Source organism: Augochlora pura, chromosome 8, assembly GCF_028453695.1.
Source record: "Augochlora pura isolate Apur16 chromosome 8, APUR_v2.2.1, whole genome shotgun sequence".
NCBI lineage: Eukaryota > Metazoa > Arthropoda > Insecta > Hymenoptera > Halictidae > Augochlora > Augochlora pura.
Genome location: NC_135779.1, coordinates 437,845 through 456,345, shown reverse-complemented (window position 1 = coordinate 456,345; position 18,501 = coordinate 437,845). Strand labels below are relative to the sequence as shown.

At 42.9% G+C, this 18,501-nt stretch overlaps 4 protein-coding genes and 1 long non-coding RNA gene across 5 annotated transcripts; 2 read left to right on the top strand and 3 right to left on the bottom strand.

Moving 5' to 3' along the window:
* Position 1: 1 nt before the first annotated feature.
* Sec31 (COPII coat complex component secretory 31) lies at positions 2–5,833 on the bottom strand. The gene is made up of 13 exons (XM_078188345.1): positions 5,706–5,833; positions 5,131–5,343; positions 4,634–5,054; positions 4,308–4,553; positions 3,944–4,237; positions 3,486–3,854; positions 3,289–3,409; positions 2,909–3,214; positions 1,724–2,835; positions 1,138–1,212; positions 826–1,068; positions 642–713; positions 2–570 (listed from the first exon to the last, which is right to left on the bottom strand). The coding sequence occupies exons 2-13, from the start codon at positions 5,331–5,333 to the stop codon at positions 382–384; spliced, it is 3,651 nt and encodes a 1,216-aa protein (XP_078044471.1). The 5' UTR covers positions 5,334–5,343; positions 5,706–5,833; the 3' UTR covers positions 2–381.
* A 498-nt stretch (positions 5,834–6,331) lies between these two features.
* Positions 6,332–7,036, bottom strand: LOC144473977 (uncharacterized). Its single transcript, XR_013494678.1, has 2 exons — positions 6,939–7,036; positions 6,332–6,845 (listed from the first exon to the last, which is right to left on the bottom strand). It is a non-coding gene; the product is annotated as an uncharacterized LOC144473977 (long non-coding RNA).
* Positions 7,037–7,203: 167 nt separating this feature from the next.
* On the top strand, positions 7,204–10,288 carry LOC144473974 (polypeptide N-acetylgalactosaminyltransferase 1). Its single transcript, XM_078188348.1, has 10 exons — positions 7,204–7,338; positions 7,702–7,811; positions 7,872–8,052; positions 8,113–8,282; positions 8,384–8,551; positions 8,646–8,745; positions 8,819–9,228; positions 9,292–9,434; positions 9,498–9,764; positions 9,837–10,288. Exons 1-10 carry the CDS (start codon positions 7,205–7,207, stop codon positions 9,963–9,965), a joined length of 1,812 nt encoding a protein of 603 aa, XP_078044474.1. The 5' UTR covers position 7,204; the 3' UTR covers positions 9,966–10,288.
* Positions 10,248–12,451, bottom strand: LOC144473976 (X-ray repair cross-complementing protein 6). Its single transcript, XM_078188349.1, has one exon. The coding sequence runs from the start codon at positions 12,194–12,196 to the stop codon at positions 10,391–10,393; it is 1,806 nt and encodes a 601-aa protein (XP_078044475.1). The 5' UTR covers positions 12,197–12,451; the 3' UTR covers positions 10,248–10,390.
* Positions 12,452–13,426: 975 nt separating this feature from the next.
* Positions 13,427–18,078, top strand: LOC144474448 (uncharacterized). The gene is made up of 5 exons (XM_078189293.1): positions 13,427–13,504; positions 13,656–13,820; positions 13,902–14,009; positions 14,123–14,221; positions 15,715–18,078. Exons 1-5 carry the CDS (start codon positions 13,427–13,429, stop codon positions 18,076–18,078), a joined length of 2,814 nt encoding a protein of 937 aa, XP_078045419.1.
* The last annotated feature ends 423 nt before the right edge of the window (positions 18,079–18,501 follow it).

Sequence of the window (18,501 nt, the reverse complement as noted above, 5' to 3'; positions counted from 1 at the left end):
ACGTGATGTTTTTAAAGCCAACTTTAATATTATATACACAATAATTAAAAGGATGAGTTTGATTAACAATCTTTATGGGAACGTTGTAGATGTTCTCAACTTTATATTTCATCCTACATTTTATACACTTCTTTCTCTCGCGTAATGACCATTTTAGTTGTATAGGATTAATAATACATGCTCATAGAATTTCCGTTAGCTATGTTCAGATGTAAATTTCTATATGATACAATTAAGCAACAAAGTTTGTTCTCGAATAATTCTGGTTATCCTTACGGTGACGTACGTTATGGTAAGTGAATGCAACATAGATATCTCGCTGAATGAGAATTATAAAATTGCAAATCATAAAAATTAAAGTATTCGTTTTTATGTTATGTTCTATCTGATGTAGACATTCAATTGAAGGGCACTTAGAAGTAATACTTTAATACCAGGCATAAAGGAGGATATTTGACTGAAATCGGGACCAGAGACCAGTTGCGTATGAAAATCTAAACCTCCGGTGTAATTTCCGTTTTGTATCATCTGTGATATTTGATGCAGAGCCTGCAAGGTGTTTTGGGACAACTGCAACACACATGCGTATAAAAATATGTTACTATGAAAATTAACAATTGCTTAATACCAGGAATACGTACTTTATTTTCTCTAAGACAATCGTACAAAACTTCCAACTTCCTGGACACGTCTTCTATCTTCCTTTTGATTTGCTGAAAATAGATAAACTATATAGTATAAAATTATAGACTATATATATATATATATATGTATAACATACTACAAGTGTGTGCATGTGTATGTGTAAAGAAAGTTTCGTCTTACCGGATTTTTAGCATTTTCGTAACACTGATTCTTTAGTTCATCGAATACTGTTTTTAAATGTACATGTTGTTCTGGAATTGGTGCTTTCGGTTTTTCAGGTTCCGGTGCTTTCACAACTGCAGCAGGCTGTAATGGTTCTATTGGTCTGGCAAATTGAGCATTCATGTTCGGCACATTCTGATTATACTGTTGAGGATTGTAAGGTGCTTGAACATCTGGATAAAACATTTCTTGAGGCAAAACCTGAAAAGAAAAATTAATATTATTTGGTAATTGATATTGCAATATACTTTGTATAAATAGCTTACTTACGTCCGACTCGGGTTGATTCGTAGCACCTCTCAATGGATGCAGAATGGGATTTTGTGGCTGATACTCTTGTTTTACCTGCAAATAATTAACAATTACAATCACATCCTATGGATAGCATCACCGTTGTAATGAAATTAGCGATTTGTACATATAGTACAAGTTAGAGAATGATTTCCGCACAACAATTTTCTTTTATGAAGCAGTTGGAAACGTATTTCTGCGTTTCACGCCGTGGTATTAGTAAGTTCAATATCACACGAAAATGAAACTGTTACAGGCAACTAATGAAACTTCTTCAGGCATTTCTTCAAATAAAGTAACACGAAGGGTAAATGTATAATTACAGCTACAAAAATAACAGCAGTTACGAAACAGTGGAAACATCACGCAATTCTCTAACAATTCTCTACCTTCATAGTCACATTCTTCGAATGTTTTTCTTTCCACTTCCTGGTACCAGCATGTTCCGCAGACATTTCATTTTTGTGGTACAATGCTAGTACTGGCTGTGTTATTTGGATTTATATGCACACGTATATATATGTATATGTATGTATAACATCATAAAATGCTTTAGGTTGCTTACCGGCATTCTACTTTTGGCGATAGGTGGATCATTCCATCCAGCTGGTTGAGGCGATGCCTGATACATGTTTTCATTCCCATAAGGCCGAGATTGTGGCGATGGTTGCGTCCTAATCGGATCATACATTTGTGTTTGCGCCGATGGTTGCATCGGTGTCAACATGCTAGTTTGAACTGGTTTGAATGGTTCCTGTTCGTTGGGGGCAGCTGTAAAGTTCTGTGCAGGGTATGGATTTGAAGGCATGGGGATTTGTGGCTGGTACGCATTTGGTGCAGAATAATTCGACAATGGAGACATTTGTTGACTACCGTATGACTGTTGAGAATAACCGGTCTGTCCATAAGATGAAGTAGACTTTACCGATGGGTCTATCAAATATTTCGATCTTGCTTGAGGCCCAACACTAGGTGGTTGAGACCCAACACTACTTGATCCGGTCGGTGGTGGGGGAGGAGGAGGTTGAGTTACGGGAGCAGAACCGTAAGAGTGAGCTGTTGTGTACTGATCGTATTGCAACTGAGACTGCATGTGAGGTTGAAGAGGATTGGTGGCAGGAAACCCAAGAGATTGTTGTTGTTGCTGCGTATTGAATTGGTTCGTGGATGATACAAATGATTGTTTTGTGGGCGCAACATTTGAATCGCTGTAAGGTCTTGATTGCGACCTTGATGTGATTAATGGATTCTGCGAATGGCTCGTCTGCGAGGGCCTCCTCGTTTGATCATAGTAATTTTGTACTCTCGGCGCTTTTGCCATACTCCTGGATTCTTGGATATACCCTAATGCTCTGCACAATCTGTCTTTCAACATCACGATCTTCTCGTCTTGACTGTTTCCAAGGTAATTCAGAGCAGCTTCAAGGTCACCTTCAGCCGCTAACATTTCCGCGTACTGAGACAAAACGCTAGCAATTTGTCCTTCTATCCGTGTGTCTCTGTTACCTTGTAACTCCAATGCTTTTTGCATTATCATTACCAACTCCACTACCTCTTGAATGTCGACATTCAATGATTCTACCATTTTGTTCAGATTTCCGGAACAAATGTAGCAAATTTGAGCCTCCTCCTTTAAAGTTGCATTGTCGGACGATGCCAGCCGATCGCCAAGCATATCTGTAAAATAGGAACCATAAATTGTTGGTTATAATTTGTTCCGGTATGGGGCTGTGACCAATTTTATACGCACCGCACAGAGTAGATCGTTCCTGCGGATTTGAATGAGTGAATATTCCAATCAATACTTCTTTCCAGCAGTTTATATCACTGCCTTTAACAATGTCAGCCCAGTTTTCGCTGACTAACGAATTAATAAGAGAATTTAGAGCCCCAGTATGTTCTGAGAAGTACCTGTACTGAGTGCGTGCTAGTAATTCGGGTCCAGCAGCCATCGAAAGAATGACTGCATCCGCATACCGCTTATTGGCAAAGCACAAAGATACAGCAGCCTCAATGTTTCCTAGGAGGATTGCTTGAGTAATAAGCCCATCCTCATCTGCAATATATTAAAGATAACATTTATCAAACAAATATAGTTAACCGACACATAAGTCTGCAATAGAAAATTACCATCGGACACATTCAGTTTCATATCATTGTTTACTGAAGAAATTATGGGCGGCTTTTTGATCTGTTCTTGTGCAATAGCGTCAAACGCTGCACTTCCGTCCAGAATGTTTCCATTAAGTACCTAAAGCAATTATTATTGTTTATAAAAAAGAAATAATTTTCTTCAATTTATGGAATAACATAAAAATGAAACTTACATTATTTAGATTGTCAACTCCTTCTGTAATACTGTTGACATCCTCTTGAGGAACGAATTGATTGAGTTTATTATTCATCGCTTCTACATTATATCCCAGCAACTCCAATATTTCTTTCGACACGTTTTCTCCGAAATACGCTCCCACACAGTTCCATATCTTTTTTCTATGTACATCAGTCATTTTCTCAGCCTTTCCTTTGCAATACTCGTTGTATTGCTCGGTTTTTAGTACCTCTTCCAACTCGTTAGAGCGTTGGATTAGTTCCGGTTGCGTGATCACTTGCGACAAAATTACTGTTCTGCTTGCACTCGCAGGTATATTGGGATCTGCAGGTTGATTCTCAAATATCGTTAATTTACCGCCAAACTAAAAAGTTTTTTTTTTTTTAAATTTTGTAGAAAATAACGTACCGTGTATGGATGGATTATTTAGTACAGTAAAGAAAATGTGCTTACACCGAAAGAAGCTCCGAATGGTTTCCTTAACCATTTAGGAGCTTTTGTCAAAGTGACCGCTGGTTCCGACTGCATTGTAGGAGGAGGCTGTGTGAAAGGATCCATTCCAGGGAAAGAATCTACTATTTTATTAGATGTTTCGGTAGACATCTGTTGTTGTCCACCCAACAAAGAATAAACTGCTGCGTGTCCATCAAAACTAGTTCCTACAACCAATCCTGGATGCCTCGGACACCAGGACACATCGAAATTCCATTGATTCGTTTGCGCTAGTTCGCATATCACTTCACCGTTCTGCGTGGGAATAAGCGAAACAACGTGAATGAATACGTTTGAACAATGAAGGTATACTATCACAACGTACCGGTGCATCCGAGTTAGGATTCCAACATAATATTCTATTATCTTTGGCACAACTAAGAAGCAAGTCTGGATCGTGCAAATTCCACGCAATCGATAAAACACCACGTTGGTGATTTTGGAGTGTTTTTAACGGCGATGTTGCGAACCTTAAATCCCATAATTCAATTATGGGAGCTTGATCATCTTCTGATGCTAGGCATAATTGCGTCGCTACATCAGGATGCCACTGAACTACTTTCCATCGTACCTAATAATCATACAATTAAAATTGTTAGGACTACAATATTAAAGGAATGAAGATGCCAAAATGTATATACACGAAATTACTCTTGTGTTTGCATCTGTCAACTTGATAATGGGCTCATTTTTTCTTAAGTCCCATATGACGCATCGTTGTGAAAATGTGGATGCAAGAATGTGTTGTACTTGCTTATTCCATGCAATATGCTGTACATCCTCTAATGGCTGACTCCTGGATCCAGGAGTCATTGGTGTAGTTGTATTAACAATATCCCAAATATAAATTTCACTTTCAGTTGCTCCAGTTGCTAATAAATTTGCTTGAAAAGGATTAAAATCTAGAGCTCTGACTGGGCCAGTATGTCTGTCTGGACTGCTAAGTAAACAATTACTATCATTAGCTAATAATCTGACTGCCGAATAAATCTTTATCATCCCATAATCGCAGCCACCAACAATTATTCCAGCAGGATTGGTTCCATAAGAGCCCCATATTATTTTATGAAATCTGAAATATTCATTAGGATAGTAACAATATTGCAGTGTAAAATACTTTTATATAGGTATACAAGAGAATTATTAACCTGTGATCGCTTGCAACACTGGATTTCAATTCCAAATCATATCCTGGCTGCTGCAAATTCAATGAATACAAATCCAAACTGGCAGAGGTATTAAAACTTGCATCGAGTTGTTGGGCTGCAGTACCAGCAGCTAATAGTATAGGATATTGAGCCGGCGGTGACCACGCTACATTGACAGTCTTGAGCAACTCCTTTACCTTCATCCTTGTCACTCTACACCACAAATAATTTTCATTTCTTCTTATAAGGAATAAATGAAATAGTTAACAGTATTGTAACTTAAAATGAGTTTGTGCCAACATTGTGTTACATTTGTAAACATAACATGCTTACTCTCCATAAGCGATAGCGTGCTTAGATAAGTGTCTACTGTAATGTAAACTCTGAAATGATAATCGCGATACAATACAAATTACATAAATGTGAACGATAGTGTTAGAAATGTGTTGCACTCAGATTCGAAGGTTCACCGACCTAGCACTATGAAATCCTAACACGTGTTATACGTATATACTGTTGGTTTGGTTCTAAACGAAGCGGAGAATGTGTTATTCGTATGCGCAACGCTTTCTCACCTTAATGCAGTCAATTAATAATAGTCAAACGAAATTTGTGCAAACGAATCCCTAATGTCAAACGAGTAGTGGTCACCCGTCAACTTCTTCCAACGTGGCGAACCGTACGTTGGGTATGGTGCTGACCTCTTCGGTATCTGTGGTCCATTAATACAGTCTACTCGACAGGTTCGACTGTTCCTATTAAATGCATCGTTATCCATGCAGTACAGCAATCAAACAGCGCAACTGCTCACACAATCACACAAATCTACAGATTAATTTCAAACTGTTCAGCAAATATGCAACGAATGAATAATTATTTTATAACATTGCACCATTCGAGTCGAACTGTACTCTTTTCGAGCAGATTGTACACGTGATGTTTCCTTGAATGTGGGAGTCAATCAACGATTTGACAACGTCAACTAAACCTTACAAAAACTGTACCTCTATACGTGTACGAGCAATACGCTAAATACGTTTGAGTAAAGCGTTTGCATAATCGTTGTTTTGATTACTGCATTTATTGTTACATCATACGAAAATGAGAACGCGTGCAAGTAAATTTTTTAAACTTATGAATATTTTACCACCCACGAGAAAATGTGGGCTCGTGCTTAAGATTGTGAAATGCACAAGACAAGTTGTTAACGTTGGCTTGGAGAGATATGTATTTCATGATATTTCCTCTTCTATAATTGTGGTTGAGGTTATCGTTACTGTCGGAAATATACTGGCTCGACCCTGATATACTATATGCATCTGGTTGTAATTTTAGCGAAATTCATTCTCAAGGTTTATATGTATGCACAGAAGGTAAAATCGGAAAAAGGAAATCGTGTAATTTTTGTTTCCATTTAATAAAGAATAGGGCTATGGATCGTCTTACTACGGCACTGTCTTATTCACGGCGTCCTAAGTCCTATCAGTTCCTTGAAGCTCATTCAGCTCATTCCAGTCGTTGAATTGGCGTAGGTACCGCTATGTTTTTCTATTAATTAATCTCGTTGAAAGCTTGCCGGCATAATATCACTTGCGAATCGAATTCCGTTAAGTATGTAAAGATAATGACAGAACTTTCTCAATTGTGACTCCGCGATCGTTCAAAAGTGGATCCAGAAACTTTTGTAGCGTATCTTGGATAAAATCCTGGATGTACTTTAAACATATATAAAGGTATGTTAATATATAAATTACCATCTTATTTGAAACGTAATGTTACAATCGAATTATGAAATATCGAATACGTACAATTGCTCAAGGATTATTCACTCGTTGGTGTTACGGGCACAGAGACTGACGAAATCGTAAGGAATTGATCGAAACTTCTGTAATTTCTTTCAGTTCAAGGTAGCTACCAAGGCTCTGTCCTTTCTCACGATGACCCGTCGTGAGAACCTCGTGATAGTGGATGTCCGGGGTTGACGATATCAGTTAATAATCCCGCAATGAGATAAACGGGTCTGTTCGAAAAAATCAGTTAAGCCGAAGACAGTTTTCTTCCGACGAGATTCACGATGTGGCCAAGATTGAGAAGACCTTTTCGCACGTGGCCGATTATACTTTCGGTCGTCTTGCTTGCAGGTATATTTCTGGTTTGGTTGAGTAAAACACGGCAGTTCGAAGACCGCAATGACTACACAGCGATGCGGTAAGCGATCTACGGATGTAACATAAGCGTTTTAGATACTGTCTGAAAATATCATTTATGTACTTTCGAATGCTACGTGTCATTCAAACCCTTCTTTTAGCGTCTTTGTGATACTCCGAATGTAAGTCGGTATAATCACCTGTTGCTTTCAACCAGAGGTTCTCAACTCCTTTACACGCGAAACATTTACAATATGTTAAATGGTACAACACGGTTCAGAATGCATCTAACATGATAGAAACTATTTAAATCCTAGATAATTAATGATAACCCTTTCGGGGTCAATGGCGGCCGACACAGAGATCCTAGATACTGGAAATCGGAAATCTGCATGATCGTTTTGACATTTTCTCTAAATTTCAGACTTATGGAGAATCAAAAGGATTACATAGATCGTAGGGGTATACACGTGGTCGTGGGCCATTATATCGGCGACTCCGTTGATCCTTTGAAAACTCCAAACATTACGAAAGGTATTTCGGAAACGATATATTGTCTCATCCTGTTGTTACAAGAGACCTTTAACTTTCTAGATCTCATCAACAAGAATATGTTTGATCCACGCCCCTTCGAGGGCAAAAACGGAAGTCCGGTTTTAATTCCTGCAAAGGACTTTTACAAAATGCAGCAACTCTATCAAATCAATCGATTCAATTTGATGGCCAGCGATAGAATACCATTGAATCGCACTCTACCGGACGTTAGGCGAAAGGGGTAACACTGATGATTTCATTGTCGGTAACATTGGAGAAGTCGGTAATCGAACGATTGCAGGTGCATCGCGCGGTATTCAAAATTGGAGAACTTGCCGAGAACGTCGGTGATTATCGTTCTACACAATGAAGCGTGGAGTACGCTGCTGAGAACCGTATACAGCGTGATCGATAGATCGCCCAGACATTTGCTGGAGGAGATCATTCTTGTCGACGATAACAGCGATAGAGGTAAATCCACACAATGGTTGTGTAAACATTAATTTATTCTCTTTCATCACTCACAATGCCTGCGCATTGAATAAATCTTTATTTTTATTTGTCCCCATTAGATTTTTTGAAGGCTCCTCTACAGGAACATGTAAAGAATTTACAAGTGCCCACTAAAGTTCTTCGTTCTAGGATACGCATAGGTTTAGTGAATGCGAGATTAATGGGCGCTAATGAAGCCGTAGGTGAAGTTCTCACATTCCTTGACGCGCATTGCGAATGCACGGTTGGTAGGTGAGCTCTTTTCTCTAGCAGAACTGGGTAACACATTCAGTTACGACAAATCGGTCCTAAGAGATTATAATTTATTCGAATTTATTTCAGGGTGGCTTGAACCGTTGCTCGAAGCCGTGGCTAAGGATAGAACCAGAGTTGTGTCACCAGTTATCGATATAATAAACGACGACACCTTTAGCTATACTCGGTAAAGTAGGCTTGGATATTTATCTATGCCTGCATCGGTATTAAATGAGATTATTTAAACAGTTCTGTTTTAGATCTTTAGAACTGCACTGGGGTGCATTCAACTGGGACTTGCACTTCCGCTGGTTAACATTGAATGGCAGATTATTGAAAGAGAGACGCGAAAACATCGTCGAGCCATTTCGAACTCCAGCTATGGCTGGAGGATTGTTCTCCATGAACAGAGACTATTTTTTTGAGTTGGGTAGCTACGACGAACAAATGAGAATTTGGGGTGGAGAAAATTTGGAGTTATCGTTCAGGGTGTGGCAGTGCGGAGGCAGCGTTGAAATCGCGCCCTGCTCTCACGTAGGACATCTGTTTCGAAAATCATCCCCGTACACATTCCCTGGGGGAGTAGGAGAAATCCTATATGGGAATCTTGCTCGAGTGGCCCTGGTCTGGATGGATGATTGGGCTGAATTTTACTTTAAATTCAATCCAGGTAATTAGGCTTCAATTAATCCCAATCGTGATGTATTTTTTGAATCTCTGTTTTTTTTTTTAGAGGCAGCTAGGTTAAGGGACAAGCAGCCAATTAGATCTCGATTAGAACTGCGCAAGAGGTTGCAATGCAAAGATTTTGAGTGGTATCTGGACAACGTGTGGCCAGAACATTTTTTCCCAAAGGACGATCGATTCTTTGGACGGGTAGGATTCTTTAAAATTCTCTCAAGAGTTTGCTTATAATGTACTAACTCGTTTCGTTCGTAGATCGTACATCTCCCAACGAAAAAATGCATTATGCGACCAACTGCAAAAGGCACTTACTCACAGCCCTCTGGTTACGCGGTCTTAGAAGACTGCGTTCCTAGGCCGATACTTAGTCAAATGTTTGTGATGACGGAAAAAGGGGTCGTGATGACCGATGAGAGTGTTTGTTTGGACGCTCCTGAGCACGACGCGCAACACAAGACACCAAAGGTTAAAATAATGGCATGCAGCGGCAGCAAACGGCAAAAGTGGCGGTACGACGAGCAGGTAAGACGAGCTGAGAATGAAGGGGAAGCATAAAATATATTGATGTGGATGACGAGTAAACTCTGTTTTTAGACAAAAACATTTTTACATGTTCCTTCGGATATGTGTTTGCAAGCGAGTGACCACGGAGATCCTGTGATAGCCGACTGTGCGAAAACTGCTGAGCAGCAATGGCTGCTAGAGCCAGTCCCATGGAAATAACCACCAGTATTCTTTTAAAAATAACTCATATTATTTGACGACCAGCGAGCATGCTATCAAAATCGAATGTTAGCACGAGGATACTTTTAGACAATCTTACACTACTTTTTACTTTTCTATATGCAGACTTATAAATCATTGTAAATAAATTGTCGCATTTTCATCACGCATTTAAATAAAATCAAGATGTATAATAATCTTGATTTTTGTCTAATTCGAGATAGATTGATTGGTCAATAAACCAGTTTATTAGACATGTTCAGGAAAATTCTATGCAAAAAAAACTTGATTTATTGTTGTAAACAAAATAATTTGTACAATATTTCTTCATAAGATACGATGTGAAAGTAAAATTAAAATATGGAAATGGATCCAGTAGATCTAATAGAAAAATAGTGAAAACAAATACTAGTTATAACAGATTGTTAATGTTCTTTAGAATTTGTAGCATTACAGTTACAATATTTTGTAATTCTTTCAACGAGCTCGGCTTTGTTACCAGACATTTTTAAACCTAAAGTCCTTGACATGCCTTTTAATTCAGGTACAGTAACGTCGTTTAATGTGTTTTTTCTTACATGCTTTCGTATTGAATCTACTTTATATACTGCATTCTGCACATCTCTCTTAGATCTCTTTCTTGGCGGGGATGCATCATAATTAAATATTTGTTTATATTCAATTATCAAGTTCTTCACTTGATCGGCTGACTGGTGAAGTGCTGAAAGAGTCTTATCTTCTGGAGGATTAAATTTCTCCAAGTCTAAAGCTAGAGTCTCTACCATTCGAAGTTGAGTTTGAAGTTTTGGATTAGGAACCGCTGGTCCGTTCGTAAAGCAAAACTTTAATTTGTTTATCATCTTTCGAACCAACTCAATTTCATCTGGTGTAGCTAGGACACCAATTTTAGCCTCAAGGTACCTCAATCTTGTAGTAACGCTTTCGAGATTTCGAACACGTTCCTTGTATGGTATCTTGTATAAATAGAATCCTCCAATCTCTGATTTTGGTATCATACTAAACAGAAATGGAGCAGAATGTTTTCTGAATGTAACTGCGCATATGAACATTAAATTTCTTGAATTACATTTTTCAAGCAGCGCACCAAATAGTAAAGTATTATCTTTACAATAACTTTCACCAGGTGTAACTAAATATGGCGATTTACAATGGCACGAAGGATGATAAAATATAGGTTTGGCACAAATCAAATCAATGCCAGGTTCAAAAAAGTTGCGTATATATTGTGCTTCAGGTAGAGTGAAACATATTCGTCTGCCACCATGTAATTTAAATTTGCATATGTCTACATCTAGAACAGGTACTAATTTCTTATTTTCATCGTCTTCATCACCACTATCTTCAACCATTCTAACTCTGAGCGCAGTCAATGGATCATTCCTGGCTTTACTTATCCATGATTTCTTCAAATATTGTCGTTTAACATTGAGGTTGGCTATATTTACATCTAGAATCACATTTCCCCCAACTCTCCATGGCAATTTAGCCATTGTCCTGGATGGCAGTTTAATTTGGTGCAATAGATCATTTAGGGACGGTCTTTTATAATCTTCGCTAGTAATACCCTGCGATGAAATTTCAAAATCTTTGTAAAAGATATTGTGATCCCAATCTTCACCCAGACCAATGACAGTTAACTGAATTCCTGTATCGCCCATAGTTTTTGCTCTTCCAACTATTCTACGTTTTTCATCGTCATTTATTAAAGGTGGATTATCCTGACACGTAAAGAGAAGTATCCTTCTTACTGGCATGGTTACTTTAACAGAACTAAACATTCTCGATGCATACCATAAAGCATCGTGCAGTGGGTAAAAAGTACTACAAGTAATTTCATTTTTATAATCTTTCCATTCATTTTCCTCCTCTATTCCAAGTATATCAAGCAGCGAAGTCTTTGAAACAGGATTAAGTGTTCGAAGCGTCAAAATATTTTTCCTGTCGGAATTGTTATCTCCTTTCTTACTGCCAAATAGTATCAGACCCATCCAGTCTTGACTATTCCAAAGTAATTTTTGCCTGAGGATGTCCCTATATTGTCTAAGACATCGTAAAAAATACGGGAGTTCCACCTGCGGATCTTCTTCGAACATCGCATCACTCGCATCAATTAAAAATAAGACACCGTTTCTAATGCCGTATAAATCATCAATATTTTTGTCTGGATCCACAGATGTTTGTTTCAATTCCGTTTGCGATGTGGACGCCATTTTCTAATGATACTTTATATAAATTTCTACCTGTTGTTTTCTCGAGACGACCGGATTTGTTTAAACGTGTCTAGTACCGGGAACGAAAACAAACGAACTATCGATGGCGAATATTATCAGTGGCTATAACTAACGACGGAAGCAACTTCTTGAACCGAACCAGGGTAACGTTTCCTGATGTAAAATCGTAATTATCCTGGTATGAAAATATGAGAAATATAGATTTTGCACTTTCTAATCTAAACTATAACTTTATATTCATATATTTTATGGACTTGACAAGGTGGCGCCATCTGCGGCTAAATATCGAACCTCTTAAATTACCATCTGTGAAATGGTAGGGGTTCGTGAGCCAGCTTAGGAAGCACGAAAAGTGTGCATGAGTAGGACCCATTGACTGTACTCTAAATATTTACACTCAACACTTGTAATTTAACTAAACTTTTTATATGGAATTGTAAAATTAATAGATAAACAATTTCTTTTCGATAAACAGGTGTTTTCTCTAAGAAGATTCATTATATATCGAATAACTTGTTGGTGTGAAAACAATAACAATTGAGTAAATATTTACAAAGTGGCAAGAACTTATTTATCAATTGAATCGATATTAAAAAAAAAAATGTCAACAAACTCGACGAGCCATCTGTGGTGCACCGATTGGTGCGCGAGTTATCATTCGTCGGTAATATTGGCAAACAGTTTGAGCGTTTTGCCGCTACGCGATTTGGCGCTGTACAGTCCTCGAACTTTAGTTTGGATTATCGCCACGAGGGGCACCACCTACATCACGAATGGCGCTATTTTTCAATTTCCAAAAGCATAATGTATTTTTACAATTCTGTAAGGTGATCGAATAGTTTTTTTCTCCTATCAAGAAATAACTTAGGCGAACCTTTTTGCAGGAAATCGAAAGGTGACATTTACATGTTCTATTTTAATGTACCGTAAGGTAGATTTACCCACGACCGTGTATTATTTCTTTAAATACATATTTAAAACATAAGTCGGAGCTGCAAAACGGCGTCGTTCGAATAGTTTCGCGGCTCACTGTGTATACGTTACATACCGATGTTTCGTTTTTTTTTCCAGTGCACGATGCGCTCGGCAAAACATTTGCACAAGCCTTTGCTTGGTAACGACGGCCGTTCGACGTCTCACAGTTTGGACATGTCGGGCGCCCGATGAAGGCGTTAACAAATTTCTAGTAATTCAGCAACAGCATCAACAATGTTTTCCCGGGCCGCAAAATCCATCGTGAAGACCATTGGCCAGCGGAAATACCACGCAGGCGAAGAAAACATTAAGGTGGGTTTCTCTCGTTTCTGCTCGCAAGAGCACGGATTTTCTAACCGTGACCGACGGTATCCGGCGGGGAGAGGGCTCCTTTCGATTCCCACCGATGCGACAATCGTCTGCCGGCTAATGAAAATTCCACGGCTGTTTTGGTCGCACGCAGGTGACGTTGATGGGCGGCGCAGGCGAAATCGGCCGATCCCTGTCGCAGATGATGAAACAGACTTCGAGACTCGACGCGATCTCTTTGTACAACGCGGCCTCTTTGAGCAAACGAGTTCCGATCAGATTTCACACCGTGCCTGAAGCCGAGTCATCGAAGCCCGTCGTAAGAACGTCGTTCTTTTCTTTCAATCGTTTCGCCGTTCCCGTCCTTGTTCCTTGTAATTCCACGCCGTGATTCCCCCAGAACTCTTGGATGCTGAATATGCTGGAAAAACCAAGGGCAGCGCCGAAACGCCAGCCAATGAGGGAACCGATCGCGTATTTCTCCAACGGTCCGGCGAACATTGCCACGGTACGTATCCCAGAGGGAGAGAGAGAGAGAGAGAGAGAGAGAGAGAGAGAGGGAGGGAGTATTGGCCCGCGTTCCACCCAGAGTGTTACTACAACGAGTTTGTTCTCGAACAGAATGACACCACCGAGCTGGCAGAGGTTCTACGCCGACTAGCGATCGCAGAGGAGGGCGCGGTGAACACCACGAAGAAATCGTCGATGTTCGTGTCGCAGGTAGGTGGTGATCCAAGTTTCGATCGATCGATTGGAACGCTTATCGCGCCGTCGATCGTTTCGGGATCGTCCCGCGGTGATAAGTCGCGAGGGTTGAATCGGCGGATCGTATCGCGTTTCGCAAAGTTTGCGGCGGGTCGACGGTGATGGGATGAGGAAGAGGAGATAGGGATGCGAACCGGAGGCTGGTGGGGCGTCGTCGAGAATTCTTGTTCCACGAGAATATCGATGCGTCGGTTTCGCTCGAGATCGCGGCTAGCATCGGCGCTCCATCGGCCAGGGAGACCCGTAGATTGTGCCTGGAGAAAGAGGACCCCCAAGTTTTTGCGCTCCCGTCAACCGAATCTCGATTCGATTTCCCCGCGAAACCCTAGACAAGTTTCAACAGTTTTCCAAAAAAAAACCACCGCGGATTTACCACTAGATTTACGGAGCGCGCGAGCAACCGTCTCGTAGCTTTCTTTCGTCTTACATTGCAAGCACGTGATTCGATTATGTACGTAAAAAAAAAAAATGATTTCTTGCCAGTACAACCAAGCAAATAAATATCGAACGTGTATTCAGATTTTTAGCGATCTTTGTTGCGACATACGTCCAATCGATTATCGAACGAATTCTCTATAAGCGCGCGACCTCAGAATTTCGACGATTCTGACAGGTGAACGCAAGTTTCCGTAAAGCTAGTGTTAAACAGAACCTACCGGAAAGTCTCCATGAATCTCACGATCCCTAAAGGGTCGGAGGGCGCGACGGACAAGGGGGCCTCGACTCGTCCCGCTGGCGCGCATATCCTGATCACGTTCGAGGGTCGAGCGCGCGCGCGCGCGCGCGAGTCCTTTCGAATTGTCTTTTTCCCCCGGAGGTAACGCAAGACGAGAGACGACGTAGGGTGGTGAGAGCGGGTGGGGTGACAATGACGACGATGATGATGATGATGATGACGACGACGACGATGAGAGAGAGAGAGAGAGAGACAACGCGATCGACGCATCGAGCCTCGAATGATTTTCGAATAATAAGGAAAACGATCCTTTGGCGAGGATCGATTTTTCGCGTCGATGCGTCGATCCCCGACGAGCAGAGAAAGACAGAGCAGAGCCTTCCGTTTCGAGTTCCTATCGCCTTCTACCGCCTCTGGCAGAAACTATCCGATCAAGGTTGTGAATAAGATAAAGCACAAATGCAACACCAAGTCGCAGAAGCAGTATCGTAGAGTAGACGAATTTCCACGAAATTCGAAATAAATTGACAATTCGCCACGCGGCAATTCTAACAAATTTTAATTTACTCTAATTGAATATTTTTACAAAATATATATATGGGAACGTAAAGTATAAAATGGTTCGAAAGTGGCGTTATTAAATGAAAAGTAGAAGTTGAGTAGAGTTTGAGCGACGAAACCGACGCGATAATTCTGCCAGAGGCGTTGTCCCTCCTCCGAGGCGCCTTGGATATCGCACTGACCTTGAAATCGTCTCTCCGTCTGTCCTCAGGGGGACAACGCGTGCGTGGGCGACGAGCTGCGAGGTCCCCGGGTCCTCGGCGAGATGGGTCCCGCCACGATCCGGCAGGGCGGTCGAATCGTCACCGAGATCTGTAAGCAGCTGCCGGAGCTCGCGGATCGGCTTGGCCGAGATCGCGCGAAACGCGGCGGCTGTGCCGGCTGTACCAGCGGTGGCGGCGGCGGCGGCGGCGGCGGCGGCAATAGGCCGGCGCTGCGGCAGCTGTCGACGTTTACGGTATCGTTGTCGGGGAACGTGGCGGGGCCGTCGAGTGCTCGGAAGCCGGAGCTCGATCTCGATGGAAACCTCGAGGCGATTCCACGCGTCGCGAGGATCAACGAGAGATCGGACAGGAAGAGACGCAAGGAGGAGAGGAAGCCGAACGCGACCGTGCTAGCCGCCGCCGCCGCCGCCACGGAGAAGCGTCTCCCGAACGACGCGGAGGATCGAGCGGCGATCGATAGGAGGAGGTCGCGATCCAGGAAGCTCAAGGAAGCCAGAGGACAGCCGGAAGCTCTCTCGAAGACCGAGAGACGCGGCAAATCGAGAAACTGGACGATACCGGCAGCCCTTTCCGACAAAAAGCCGAAGCTGCTCTACGGTCTGGTGCAGCAGAGGAGCACCCCCGTCGCCTGGTTCTTCTCCAGTCTATTTCAGAGCAAGAAAACCGACCCGCTGAACGACTCGCCGAATTTCAAGCAGCCGACCAGAGGGAAGAAGTTCGATCCGCCTCGGGATCCGCCGCGAGTCGTTGCGGACTCCTCGCCGAAAATCGGCGGAGGCGGCAGACACGAGATCTCCACTTCCGTGACGGATCTGACGGGCGGCTCTGCCGCGAGATTCGAACTCTCGAGGACGGAGGGGGTCGCGAACGTTGCGGAGGAGCCGGAGGAAGCCGTCGAGGGATCCGCGACGCAGGATTTCGGTGGCGCGGGGCATAGGGTCGCGCCGACCTCGAGCATCGAGACGAGCATCAGCGAGTCGAGCGAACCTTCGAGACCGCTCGGAACCATCTCGTCGAAGCTGGCGCAGTTCCTCGAGAACCTGAGGATCAACAGGCGAAAGTCCTCCTCTCTGAGCAGCCTGACCTCCTCCTACCATTTGGATTCTCTTTTCGCCGGCGAGGCAGCGGCAGCGGCGCCCATCCTCCACCACCGGCTCGGCTCGATTCGTTTCTCGTCGAAGGGCTTCAAGAGCAGACCGAAGAACGCGCCGGCCAAGAGCAAGGACGACGCCAGCAAGAGGGCCGAGCGGAAGAAGGCCAGCGGGGACGGCGGTGGTTCCGGCAAGAAGACGAAGACCGATCTCTACGGCGAGCCTTGCAAGAAGATCGAGCCCGAGTGCGGCCAGACCGGAGACGTTTGCAAACAGTTCAAAAAGCAGGAGCTCTACGGGAGGGACTGCAAGGCGGCCGTGGATCCCTGCAAGAAGATCAGGGACGAGAAGCTGTACGGGAAGCCGTGCAAACACTACGAGGACCCGTTCGCCGGCGAAGATCCTCTCGAGAAATTCTGGAAGGACGAGCTCTATGGGAAGCGGTGCAAAGAGAAGAGCGCCGCTTGCGGGAACGCGAACTGCGAAACTTCGGCGGCAGCGAAATGCGGCGGCGCTGAGAAAAAGTCGAAGCCTTGCGGCGGAGATAAAAAGTCGGATCCTTGCGGCGGTGATAAAAAGCCAGATCCTTGCGGAATAAAAAAGCCCGAGCCTTGCGGCGACAAGAAGAAAGAAGATCCTTGCGGTAAGAAGCCGGATCCTTGCGGCAAAAAGCCGGATCCTTGCGGGAAAAAGCCGGATCCTTGCGGGAAAAAGCCGGATCCTTGCGGGAAAAAGCCGGATCCTTGCGGGAAGAAGCCGGATCCTTGCGGGAAAAAGCCGGATCCTTGTGGGAAAAAGCCGGATCCTTGCGGGAAGAAGCCGGATCCTTGCGGTAAGAAAAAGGACGATAGTTGCGGCAAAAAGAAGCAAGATGGTTGCGGTAAGAAGAAGCAGCAGCAAGGTTCTTGCGGGAAGAAGAAGCAAGATCCTTGCGGCAAGAAGATGCTGACACCGTCCGAGAAGAAGCCTGCCGAAAAGAAGGTGCCCGTCGCGAAGAAGGAGAAAAAGGACGAGAAGGAGTGCCCGCCCGTGTTCCGGGCGCCCGCAGGATGCCCGAACGACGAGAAAGGAGGCGGCAAGAAATTCTCGACCGATTCGAGGATTTATACGCGAAGCAGCACTCTCTCTTACAAGACGATTCAGGACACCCTGACCGAGTTCCCGAGGATCGTAGATCGATTCTCGATGCCCGAGCTCCGCCCCAGGATAGGATCTCGAATGTCCCGTCCGTTTAACTGGATCGCCGTCGACGATAGTTAACCGTGTTTTACTCGTCCCAAACAGTCGGAATAAAATCGATGGTATATGTGTTTCGTCTGGACACTTGTCTGCGTCAATAAAAGTGATTGCGCCGATGTCTCCTCCGTTTAGAATCATTTTCACTCGCACGGTAGCTTATTAGTCAGAGCTGGCTAATATCTGTACAGACGATAATTCGAACCCTATTTTAGATAATAGATACTTTGCAATTGACAAAATACGGGATCCATAATCTTACCGTTCGCTATTTAAATGACCATTTTACCCAAGTCTGGTCGCGGAAGCCCCGCGTTCGGGCTCAGCCGGACCACCCATGTCGCCTCGTGTGTAATGCAAACATTTTCAATAATTACCATTATCGTTACCATAGAGAGGTAATTTAGCCCCGGGCCGTGTTAGAAATTGCCCGGTGCATTCGAACGA

Excerpts from the sequence above, each read along its gene's own strand:
- Sec31 (XM_078188345.1), bottom strand. The coding sequence starts at position 5,333 with ATGAAGGTAAAGGAGTTGCTCAAGACTGTCAATGTAGCGTGGTCACCG. Across the intron at positions 3,855-3,943 it reads CATTCGGAGCTTCTTTCGGT|TTTGGCGGTAAATTAACGAT; the intron begins GTAAGCACATTT and ends AAAACTTTTTAG. Across the intron at positions 3,410-3,485 it reads GAGTTGACAATCTAAATAAT|GTACTTAATGGAAACATTCT; the intron begins GTAAGTTTCATT and ends TAATTGCTTTAG.
- LOC144473974 (XM_078188348.1), top strand. The coding sequence starts at position 7,205 with ATGTGGCCAAGATTGAGAAGACCTTTTCGCACGTGGCCGATTATACTT. Across the intron at positions 8,746-8,818 it reads GACACCTTTAGCTATACTCG|ATCTTTAGAACTGCACTGGG; the intron begins GTAAAGTAGGCT and ends GTTCTGTTTTAG. Across the intron at positions 9,765-9,836 it reads AGTGGCGGTACGACGAGCAG|ACAAAAACATTTTTACATGT; the intron begins GTAAGACGAGCT and ends CTCTGTTTTTAG.
- LOC144473976 (XM_078188349.1), bottom strand. The coding sequence starts at position 12,196 with ATGGCGTCCACATCGCAAACGGAATTGAAACAAACATCTGTGGATCCA.
- LOC144474448 (XM_078189293.1), top strand. The coding sequence starts at position 13,427 with ATGTTTTCCCGGGCCGCAAAATCCATCGTGAAGACCATTGGCCAGCGG. Across the intron at positions 13,505-13,655 it reads CAGGCGAAGAAAACATTAAG|GTGACGTTGATGGGCGGCGC; the intron begins GTGGGTTTCTCT and ends GGTCGCACGCAG. Across the intron at positions 14,010-14,122 it reads GTCCGGCGAACATTGCCACG|AATGACACCACCGAGCTGGC; the intron begins GTACGTATCCCA and ends GTTCTCGAACAG.